The 11,550-nt window shown below is 29.7% G+C and overlaps 2 protein-coding genes across 2 annotated transcripts in view; both read right to left on the bottom strand.

Moving 5' to 3' along the window:
- LOC114073929 (serine carboxypeptidase-like 11) overlaps positions 1-2,260 on the bottom strand; it is a 5,143-nt gene extending 2,883 nt beyond the window's left edge. The window contains exons 1-6 of the mRNA XM_027913352.1: positions 2,139-2,260; positions 1,607-1,752; positions 1,433-1,509; positions 1,153-1,272; positions 804-906; positions 686-723 (exon numbers count right to left, since the gene is read on the bottom strand). Of these exons, the coding sequence (XP_027769153.1) occupies positions 686-723; positions 804-906; positions 1,153-1,272; positions 1,433-1,509; positions 1,607-1,752; positions 2,139-2,260 (606 nt within the window). The remainder of the gene's footprint in view (positions 1-685; positions 724-803; positions 907-1,152; positions 1,273-1,432; positions 1,510-1,606; positions 1,753-2,138) is intronic.
- Positions 1-7,681, bottom strand: part of LOC107006563 — a 17,674-nt gene extending 9,993 nt beyond the window's left edge. The window contains exons 1-17 of the mRNA XM_027913834.1: positions 7,520-7,681; positions 6,565-6,710; positions 6,387-6,463; positions 6,166-6,288; positions 5,705-5,807; positions 5,587-5,624; positions 5,402-5,500; positions 5,224-5,310; positions 4,981-5,133; positions 4,726-4,797; positions 4,483-4,613; positions 4,286-4,399; positions 4,143-4,188; positions 3,551-3,630; positions 1,607-1,752; positions 1,433-1,509; positions 1,153-1,272 (exon numbers count right to left, since the gene is read on the bottom strand). Coding sequence (XP_027769635.1) covers positions 1,153-1,272; positions 1,433-1,509; positions 1,607-1,752; positions 3,551-3,630; positions 4,143-4,188; positions 4,286-4,399; positions 4,483-4,613; positions 4,726-4,797; positions 4,981-5,133; positions 5,224-5,310; positions 5,402-5,500; positions 5,587-5,624; positions 5,705-5,807; positions 6,166-6,288; positions 6,387-6,463; positions 6,565-6,710; positions 7,520-7,644 — 1,737 coding nt within the window. The 5' untranslated portion in view covers positions 7,645-7,681. The remainder of the gene's footprint in view (positions 1-1,152; positions 1,273-1,432; positions 1,510-1,606; positions 1,753-3,550; positions 3,631-4,142; positions 4,189-4,285; positions 4,400-4,482; positions 4,614-4,725; positions 4,798-4,980; positions 5,134-5,223; positions 5,311-5,401; positions 5,501-5,586; positions 5,625-5,704; positions 5,808-6,165; positions 6,289-6,386; positions 6,464-6,564; positions 6,711-7,519) is intronic.
- Positions 7,682-11,550: the final 3,869 nt, after the last annotated feature.

The raw sequence follows: 11,550 nt of genomic DNA, 5'->3' as shown, positions 1-11,550 counted from the left end.
CCAAATTGTCTTCTCCAAAGTTCACAACCCCGCACCCTCCTACACTCAAATCATCTTCTCCACCACCTCCCACCCCCACCCCCGAACCTCAGCCTCTCCCCAATCTAGATTGTCTGTCTCCAAAATACTTTCATAGTAATTTAATTATTTGGAAAGCTTATTTTATGAAAGCATAATCTCTTTGCAAAAACTAATTCATATTACTTGGAACTTCAAATAAAATAATATCTTCAAATCTAAACATAGAGTCTCCTATTAAAAGAATTTCCTATAACTTTTTTTTTTAGAAACAATGTATTTCAATTATTTTCAAAACATCTTGAGGAGGAAGAATGACAATAAAATAAGAAATATTGTTTAAACTTGAAATCTCTTAGTGTTGTAATACCATTATATTCATTTCTCCATGGAAGGAGTTAAAGTTATCACAAATGGTGGCTAAAATGGGGAAGAAGAAGAAAATAAATAGGTTAAATAAGATCTCCACGCGTTGATGATGAGTGTACCACACTCACTATGTCAAGTCAGCAAAAAGTGTAAATGACATAACATGACATGATATGAGGTGTCTAAAGTAAACAAATTCTAGTAAAAGTGTCTAAGTGAAAATTAATGTTAACTTTAAGGGGCCACCGATGGATTAGGCCTATGTTCAAAATTAAACAAAAAGAAACGAATATAAAACCTTAAGATTGATTAATGGCTCTTTTCCTGCTTCAATTCCTGAATTTTCAAACATAAAACATTGTGGCTAGTGATGCTACTACACATTCATATTAGGTACAATATTAACATGTCCTTACCATTTGATATTAGTTGAACAATAACTGGAATTGTAATGCCTGAATATGAGTCTCCAGAAACATAAAAAGGGTTCGAAATAAATTCAGGATGATTAACAAACCACTGCAAAATAAATCGCGAGTTAATTCACAATGCATTTTTGCTATCAGTGATTTTTAAAATGTGGGTGCACCACAAAAATTAGAAGAAAAAGTATAATTAGTGTGAACCGGTCAATAGTCCTCTAAGTAAATAACTGAACATTCAATCAAGTGCATCATTTAACTTTCGTACAAAATGGGTGCCAATAAATAAAGAAAATAAAATATATCTTAAGTTCATGAATTTCAAACAATGTATCAAATGTACCTTTCTTAGAAATTCATAGACGTGATCGCATGCTTGTAGATCAGTACACTTGTATGCAGAAGTTGTTGCATACGAGAACCCAGTATTAACAGGTTGCTCCAAAAACAGTATGCTCGCAAACTAACAAATATAAGGAATACATTATTTCATGATAACATGAAATGTGTATAATGTTAAGATGAAGGAAGCTGATGATATTTTTCTATACTTACGTGAGAATTCTACACATAAGACTATAGAATATTTCGATGAAGAAAAAAAAAAAGAAATTATGTGTCACCTTAGTCCATGAATGTGGACTTGAAACAAGAATTGGTAGGCTTCCATTGTATGCCTTTTGGGCAAACTCCAATGGACCTATTAAAAATCATCATGAACATATTACATTTCGTAACTAACATGCTATCACTCGTTAAATTTAATATTTTATAACTTAAATCTATTTAGTATTTACCTACTTCGTATACTAACCCGGAGAAGGATGAGCAACCGGGCCCTCCGGTTAGCCATAGCAAGAGCGGATCTTGACTCGGGTCGGATTCTGATTTAACAAAGTAATAGAATAGTTGCACTTCTTCTGATTTGCCAACTCCAATGTATCTGAGAATTTAAAAATTCATCACTTCAAAGTTAAGTTGTTACTGAATATAGAAACATATCATCGACTAATTAAAAAGAAAAACATATCACATAAATTGAAAAAAAAAAAGTATATATAAGTTTGACCACTTTTATCGAACTAAATAACTCTTTTTTTTTTTTGTAAAATCAACATAAATTTTCAATTCTATCCATTAACTCAAACGAGCTCTAAAGCTTTTAAAACCTTATGATCTCAGACATATCATAATATTTATGTGGTTACAAGACGATTGAACATGATATACATAAAAAAAAAACATAGCTTATATATATATATACTAGTACTCAAGAAATTAAGAGCTAAAAACTTCACAATAATGAGAAATTAAATAGAAGTTAATTACCCAGTCTGGAGATAAAAAGGAAGAGGTCCATCAAAACCAGGAAGAAATTCAACAATTGAGCTATTTTGTGGAACACTTTGTACATGTAGAAACAAATTCACAAGAAAAAGAAGATGAAACATTGTTGAATATGAATCATAATAAATTTAAAGTCTGAAGATGTTAGTTATATATATAATTTTTCAAAAGTTGAAATTTATTTTCATTGAAAATCTAAGTTTTAACCAAGCTTTATTTAATTATAACATGTTAGCTACTAAGGGCCTTGTTTAGAAATCACATCCTAATTTCTAGGACTTGTTAATTACAAGTCAAAGCAATTATCTATACAATATGATAATTATTTTAAAAAATGTTTATTTTTCACGCCATATATAATTATAATATACTCCATGTGACAATTATAATTATAATATACTCCATGTGGTATGTTTGGTTGCATAAATATTTTATAATTATATAATGTATATGAAAATTGAAAGATAATCTAATCCCCATCAGTTGTCATTGACTAAAAATTAGAATGGATAAAGTGGATGACATGTTTTAATATAATTTAATTTGTAAAACTAGTGATACTACGTTGTGATGATATTTTTGTGTTGCAATATATATGTTGTAATAATTTTGTGTCCATAGATTTTAGGAGTAATTTTGAAAAGTCTTTTTTATCAAGAGAACCCCTCGGTTCGTTCCTTAGCTGTAAAGTTCGAAGATTTCAGAATAAAATAATTTTGGGGTTTATTTTCGACTTTAAGTAGTGTCTGCCCCGCGATGGCGACACCCACCCCGCTACAGCGGCCTTGCCTTGGCAGAAGAAATCTCATCTCAGCGGCTTGCACTGAACCAGTGAGTCGATTTAAGGATTTCAAACCCCCATTTCGCAACACATCTTCAACCAACGACATTCATATATTATCCGTTCACGCTAAGATCAATTTCGAGAATTACACTCGCCCGAATTCAGTTTCGTAAAGTCGTACAGTTTCCTTAATGTCTTAGCTATCTACTCATGTAATTAAATTCATAATTAAATCAACAAAGTGTTACCAGATTTACCTAGACTTTAATGACTCTGATTTCGTCCAAATCTGAACTAGGTTGGAAAATTTCAAGTTACTATAAAAAAGTTTTTAGACCCAAAATTTCCCCCAGTTTGATTTTCGATAACGACGGAACCCAATCCTTATAACAAGGGTTCGCATGGAGCCAATAATGATTCTCGAGTGCCTGTCAAGCTCAAAGTGTAGGCTCGGGCATAACAGACCTATAGAGGTATAGTTGTATTTCCATGGTAATTCAAAAAAAATAAATATGATACTAATTAAAGGTTACAAGGGTTTCTTATTATTATTCTTCTGAAATCTTAATATATTTATTCATTACGGACATGATATATCTAAAAAGATTACAAAGGTTGTTGGGCTATCCATCTTTTAAACATATGGAAGCTCTCTTTGCGTTTGTACTCTGGAGCTGTGTGTCCTCCTCCCTAATTGAAAAAAAGAAAATTCTTGAGAATCGACGATTTTACTGTAGAGTTTGAGAATCGAGATATATAAATATTGTTAAAGAATGACAAAAGTCCCACATCGGTGATTAATGAGATGGGTGGACTCTTTATAAGGCTTGGGCAATCTTCCTCCCTTTGAGCTAGCTTTTGGGGTGTGAGTTAGGCCTAAAGACCTAATTTCACATGGTATCAGAGCAGGGCCCGTCTCACCCGATGTTGGGGTCCCCCAAAATCAAAATTGCCCACGCACCAGATGCTAAGCACTGGGCGTGAGGTGGGGTGTTAACGAAAGACAAAAGTCCCACATCGGTGATTAATGAGATGGGTGGACTCTTTATAAGGCATGAGCAATCCTCCTCCCTTTGAGCTAGCTTTTGGGGGGTGAGTTAGGCCTAAGACCTAATTTCACATCCACCCATCTCATTAATCACCGATGTGGGACTTTTGTCTTTCGTTAACAAATATATAAATCGAGTGTACAAAATTCTTGCCTTTATTGTTGCAAATGTCATATGATTCGAGAAAGACCTTGTGTAACTACAAATCAAAGATATGTATAAGAATTTCATGAAAATTGTATAGTATTATATAATTTGAATGAAAATATAGGGAAGTAAAATTTGAATAATCATACCCTCCAACTTGTCCATCAACCGTCCATGGACGCCAATCATCAATAATTGAATAATTTAGATACTTTATCCATGCTTGTGTCGATTGGAAAGGAACAACCATGTCGTGATCACCACTGTTCAATAAAAAATAAATTGTTATGTATATACTATATATAGTAACTTCAACTACATATTATATCGTGTGAACGTATTAGACCTGTATATAAGTGATCGATAACCTTTTGAACTAAGGTTTACATGATACGATATACTATTCATGAAAGTAACCGTGTAACTTGTAGATAGAATACTTTGCCTACATCTTGCCCATGGTCTTCTTATAGTTCCCTAGTCAAAGAAGAACATTTTAATATCTCGAACGATATATATATATATATATATATAGCTCGATGTAAACAACATTTACTATACATATACAAAAAAAAACGAATTGAAATACTTTTCTAACATGGAGAGCCTCTTGAACTCTTGGGTCATTTGCCCAATAATTGGAAAGCTTGCGTGTGGCGACCTATAATCATAAAATATATACGTATATATATAAGTACCTTGTATTTATGTAACTCGTCAACGAAAACAGGATGTATATATGCTTCTTTTCATACAATGAGATTGATTATTGCATATATATATATACTTGATCATTATGTGTACGAGTATTTAGAGGTGACTCCAAAATTTGAATTAGACTTACACGACTTTCTCGACAGATAAAGTCATCATATTTTTGAAAAATGAAATCCTCTTCAAGAGATCTTCTTTCACTAGAGTATTGGGGTAGATGTTCTTCAGAGTCTGTTCCACAAAAAGGCTCTAGTATTTGTTGATCATTTATACCACTCACAAGCTACAGAATTGCATTACAAGAATATTATTACCTAAGTTTATAGTTAAAACACACTAGAAATGTTACAAAAAGCAATTAATGTATACTTACATTCTTGAACATTTTAAAGTTTTCAACACATAGTTTGTTGGTAGGATCTATGTTGAGGTATTCACCTTTGCAAATCTCGTTCAACGACTGATTTCAACGCGATTCAAATTACTATTTTCGTGTCCTTGTGTTGGTATGATACAAAGTTAATGTTCTACGAAATAAGGAATGAACGAACCTCATAAAGTTCGTTGGATATTAGTCCCATACCATGAGAGTAAGGAACTTGGTAATTGGATTCCTCAGAAAATGTTAATGGATTTCCAAGTGAATAGCCCTTCAAACAATAAATTCTTCTGTTCATGATATATATTATATGTTGAAATTGAACGAAAAAGAAAGGAATATATATATAAAATTAACCTTAAGGTTGATTAATGGCTCTTTTCCTTCTTCAATTCCTGTATTTTCAAACATAAAATACATTGTGGCTAGTGATGCTACACATTAATATTTATGTACAATATTAATTGGTCCTTACCATTTGATATTAGTTGAACAATAACTGGAATTGTAATGCCTGAATATGAATCCCCAGAAACATAGAAAGGGTTCAAAATGAATTCTGGATGATTAACAAGCCACTGCATAATAAATCGCGAGTTAGTTCACAATACATCTATGTTATATTTGATTGCTACTTATTAGTATCTTGATTTCCTTATGGCTCATCTTCAGCCTGATGATGAGATGACCTTAGATAGGAAGGTGCAGAGGTTGAGGTAGAAGAGTAGTAGGTAATTAACAGAGTGTTAATTTGTTATCGTACTTTTATGTGAGAGAGGTAAAGTACATCCTATCCTCTCTCTCTCTAGACTTCATTTGTGAAATCTCATTGGATATGTTAGTATGTCTGATAAATTTACTCATGGCATATTTATCCACCACTAAGATGCATATGTATGTTAAGTTCGTGAACTTGTTACAATTTATATAAAATACCTTTCTTAGAAATTCATAGACGTGATCACATGCTTGTAGATCAGTACACTTGTATGCCTCTGAAGTTGTTGCATACGAGAATCCAGTATTAACAGGCTGCTCCAAGAAAAGTATGCTCGCGAACTACCAAATTTAAAGAATTTATTTATTATATATGCTCGCGAAATACCAAATATATATGTATGTCGATGAAGGAAAAATATTTTTTTTTTTTGTGTTACCTTGGTCCATGAATATGGACTTGAAACAAGAATTGGTAGGCTACCATTGTATGCCTTTTGGCCAAAATCCAATGGACCTTATAAACAAAAAAATCATCATGAACGACGTGCTACAATTGGTAACCTGATATAACTAACATGCTATCACACATCAAATTTTAATCTATTTAATATTTACCTACTTCGTACGCCAACCCTGTGAAGGAAGAGCAACCGGGCCCTCCGGTTAGCCATAGCACGAGCGGATCTTTTCTCGGGTCGGATTCGGATTTAACAAAATAATAGAATAGTTGTACTTCCTCAGATTTACCAATTCCAATGTATCTGAGAATTTCAAAATTCATCACTTCAACAATTTTACTAGTATATAGATATTATGTTATGAAAATAGTATTATTACTACTATCATATCATATTTTTTATTAGAATTTTTCATGTTTCAATTTATTTGACATAGTAATTTGATTAAACATAAACTTTTATCAAGAAACTAAAGTAAGACATTTCAACCTTCTTGTATCAAATGTCATTATATTTGTGTTATTAGAAAAGACTGTTTGACTAAGTTTATATGTCGATCAAATTGACTTAAAATCACTTATGAACTTATTTACATCAAAGAAAGGCTTATAAACACTATTTGTTTTTTATCACATTTTTAAAATTATTTTATCTGATATTTTTTCTAGTTCTCAAAATATTTTTTTCAAAACTAAATTCCTAACTTTCTCCTATTCACCACTCCTCCTTTTCTTTATAAAGATAATAAAAATTGTAAGAGTATTTTCTTCATTTTAACAACAAAAGAAAAACTCAATAACACCTTCTACCAAACACATCAAATCAATTGTTTATTATAAGTTTTTTCACTTTTATTCAAATNATATATATTTTAATTCCTAAAATTTATTCATTATTTACAGTCAATTAATTTGAATAAGCTCTAAAGCTTTTAAAAACTTATGATATCAGATACATCATAATATTTATGTGGTTATAAGACATTTAAACATGAAACGTGAAAAAACATAGATTATATATACTAGTCAAGAAATTAAAAGGTAAAATTAAAGCTTCATATTGATGACACATAAAATAAATAATTATAGAGACATTATAGAGAAGAAAATTACCCAGTCTCAAGATAAAAAGGAAGAGGTCCATCAAAACCAGGAAGAAATTCAACAATTGAACTATTCTGAGGAACACTTTGTACATATTGTACAAACAAAGTAACAAGAAAAAAAAGATAAAACATTGTTGATGAAATAATAATAATAGATAAGTTCTGAGGATCTTAGGTGATTTTAATGAATTTATATGTTGAATTGTCCGTCCATATATATATTATTTATGTGTTATATATTTATTTTTTCAAAAGTTGAAATCGACGTTTAGATATTTGTTATAATTAATTGTTTGTTGGACCCATCAGATCAGTTAACGAAAAAACGGATTATTCCTTTGCTTTTGGAAGACCCAATCACATAATTTCATTATCTCCCCTCTAAGCCTTCTATTTCACTTTTATTTCATCTGCTATTTTTTAGGAATAAAAAAGGATACACAGATAGAGTATAAAATAGTATGCTTATTTCCATTTTATTTAGTTAGTACAACCTTCTAACTAGCTACTAAGGTCCTTTCTGTAATGTTTTTTGATTTGGATATATAGTTTAACAAATATAAGAAAGACTTTAAAATGTTTTAAAACTACTCTTGAAATAAATAAATTTTCGAATGGAAGAATATAATTTATGTAGACTTTTTTCCCAAATAAATAGAACCCCAACATGAATAAAATATTGACGTATCACTAAATATTTATTATATAAAAAAATACTATCAAACTAACAAAAATTAGCACATAAATTGAGATAGGATATTAACTAAATGTTTGTTTTACACACCATAACGTGGCATATTTGGATAAGCTTGGTCTATTTTACTATTGAATTGATAATATTTTCTATGGTACACAAAACGCCATTCCAATAGTGTTCATTTCGATTACTCTAAAGTTAGCTCTATTTTCTATGGTACAAGAAAGCTAAGAAGGCAAATGTCAATTCAAACCGAGGTGAATAGATAGGTTTCACGTGTATTCGTTAATTTTGAAAAAAGACATGTATATATATGTATATATATCTTGAGAAACTGACAGAAACTAAATATAATTAATAGTGACCCCATAGAGCAGAGAATCCTTATTACAAATTAGCGTATATTATTTATTGTTTTCAGTGTTTTACTGATTTTACCAAGTCTAAGTGTTTGTTCTTGTATTTTGAGATAGGCTAGAGACAATAACAAAGTATATCACTACTTTGATATGAGAATATTTTCTGCACCTCCTTTTTAAGAGTCAGTTATAGCTTTAGAGTTCAGTTTATAATTTTCTCTTTTCTGCTGTATTTTCATGATAAGCTTTTTTTAAAAAAAGGTTTAGTTATTCATGAAGAAAGGTGTGGTTGAAATTGGTTTGGCATAATACATAAATATGCCCTTTAACTTGGTTTCAAATCACATTTATGCTCTTCAACTTTGGATGTGCACAAATAGACACTTAAACTTGTATAAAGTTGAACAAATAGACACAAATATCCTATATGTCATTCTACATGTCATTTTTTGTCCTACGTGTATTGTGCCATGTAGGACTCATGTGTTTATTTTATTTAAAAGTTGGATAGTTAAAGTGTTTGTTTGTGCATTATGAAACTTGGAGGTCAAAATTAAAATTTGAAGCCAAATTTAAGGTCTAATATATGTATTATGCCAATTGGTTTTACTGATTCAAACATCAAGATAAATGATTTTTATCATGTTTTCAGATTTGAAGAAGAATTAAGTTTCAGTCTCTCAAATTATTGATTCTGAAAAATATGTGTTGTTTAGTCTAGATAATGTGAAAGTACTTGGTAACATGAAAAATATTGAAGCTTTTGTTCTGTTTGATGGTATACTTGTGTCTACTTGTTCAATTTTATAATAGTTTAAGTATCTACTTGTGTACATTCAAAGTTGGAGAGCATAGTTATTCATTGACGTCAAGTCAAGGGTCATATTTATGTATTATGTCTTAAAAATAACTTTAAAAGAGTTAGAAATCAGAAGTAAATAGCCCCATAATTTTTATTTTTTGACTTAAAAATTATTTAAGTTTGTCAATAAATTGTTAATATAGAGCAGGATTATAATAGATTGTAGCAGTGACTCTTGAGGAAATTCAATAAAATATGTTAGTTCGACACAAAAAAAAAAAGCTTTTGCTAGTACTCTAATTCGTTACTCACAAGTACTTTTAATTTATTTTGGAAAATCTTCAAGATTTTGTATTACTTCTATGAATTGTTTTAAAAAATATATTATTTAGATTAATTTGTTCTTTATGATTAACTGGATAGAGGGATGTCAATATGACGGGGCTAGACAATTATGGGGCAAGCCCACTTAAATTTGCTAAGATTTCAACTAGGGGCGGAGCTATCTTGTATGAAGGGGGGTTCATTTGAATCTTCTTTATCGGAAAACTATTTTATTTATATATGGATAAAATAATTTATATGTATACATAGTAGATGTCGAACTCCCTTCGACTACTTCATGTGTCTATTTCTACAGATTTTGAACCCCCTTATTGAAAATTCTTATTCCGACTCTGAATTTTCAAACCTCCTCGCTCTGTCTTACGTAGTACTCCCTCAGTCCCATTTTATATGCAATTCATTTCTATAAATAGTTGGACCACAATATTTGTCATTTTATAAAATTTATGCATAAATTAGCATATTTTCCCTATTATACCTTTATGATAAAATTGACATAAAAAAAACGTCAAATACGAGAGAAAAAAAGTAAATTACATCTTTTTTAATGCAAGTGTAAAGTTAATAGATGACATATAAAATGAAACGAAAAAAATATTATTTATTGTTTTCAATCCACCTTGCTTCACCTCGCATAAACCCGCCCCATTACACCTAATTTATACAAACACATTATAAATAAAAGGCGCAACAAGTTTTTAACTTGAATTAATTTTTGCAATGATTAATTACTAAGCTAAGATGAGTTCGAAGACGAAAGAATAATAAAAATAAATTTAAAATCAAAAGGATAACATCTAAACGATAGGCTAACATCGCTTAAATTAGGGTAACAAAGGCGTTAAGCCTTATGCGCCTTACAAGGTACAAAACTAGGCACGTGCGATTTTTTTAATTTTTAATTTTTATTTTATATGATATCTTATAAATTTTGAGATTCAAATAATTTTATTTTTAATCATAAATTATTCATAATTTTTTTAAATATTTTGAATTATCCTTACCATTAATTATAATTATTTTTCTATTATATTTTTTTCTGAACATTTCTTATATTATATTGAAAGAGTAGTAAAAATAGAAATTGAGATCTTGAGCGTTACGAGCTCTCTTTCGTTGACCTAATATCTGAGAAAAAACATGTGCCCATTGTTTTTTTCTATGCTAATAATAATTTTATTTGATTAAAAAAAAACTTAAAGAATTCATATTGGAATTTTAAAATTAATTTGATTGTTTGGATCCGTGCTGGTACTGGCTACATCTTTATATATATATATAATATATATATATATAAAATAATAATAATAATTTTCTTTAATTAAGAAAAACTGAAAGAATTCATATTGGAATTTTAAAATTATGTGATTGTTTGGATCCGTGCTGGTACTGGCTACATCTACTCTTTATATATATAATAATTTTATTTAATTAAGAAAAACTTAAAGAATTCATATGGNAATTTATGTGACGATATTTGATCGAACACGAAGTATAAGAAATAATGAAAACTTTGAATGTTTACCAAAAAAAAGTAACTATTATCTCTCATCATAAATATATTAGAGTATTATCTTTAAAATTAAGTGGGACCAACAAGAGTAAAAAAGGAATTGTACCGATAAATACTTATCATATAAGGAAATGTGATTTTTTTTTTGCGCCTGACCAAAAAGGAAATACTGGTGCTATATATACTCCCTAGTCTCTCCGACCGCTTTTATTTGTTATGGCTTCCTTTTATAGAGTCAAATGATAAAAAAAAATTTATTAAAATTATTTTTTCATCATATTGATATGCAAAAAATTGTAATTTATATATATATATATATATA

This window comes from Solanum pennellii, chromosome 12 (assembly GCF_001406875.1).
Source record: "Solanum pennellii chromosome 12, SPENNV200".
NCBI classification, from domain to species: Eukaryota; Viridiplantae; Streptophyta; class Magnoliopsida; order Solanales; family Solanaceae; genus Solanum; species Solanum pennellii.
Note: the sequence above shows the minus strand (reverse complement) of the source record. Positions and strands in the feature narration are given on the sequence as shown.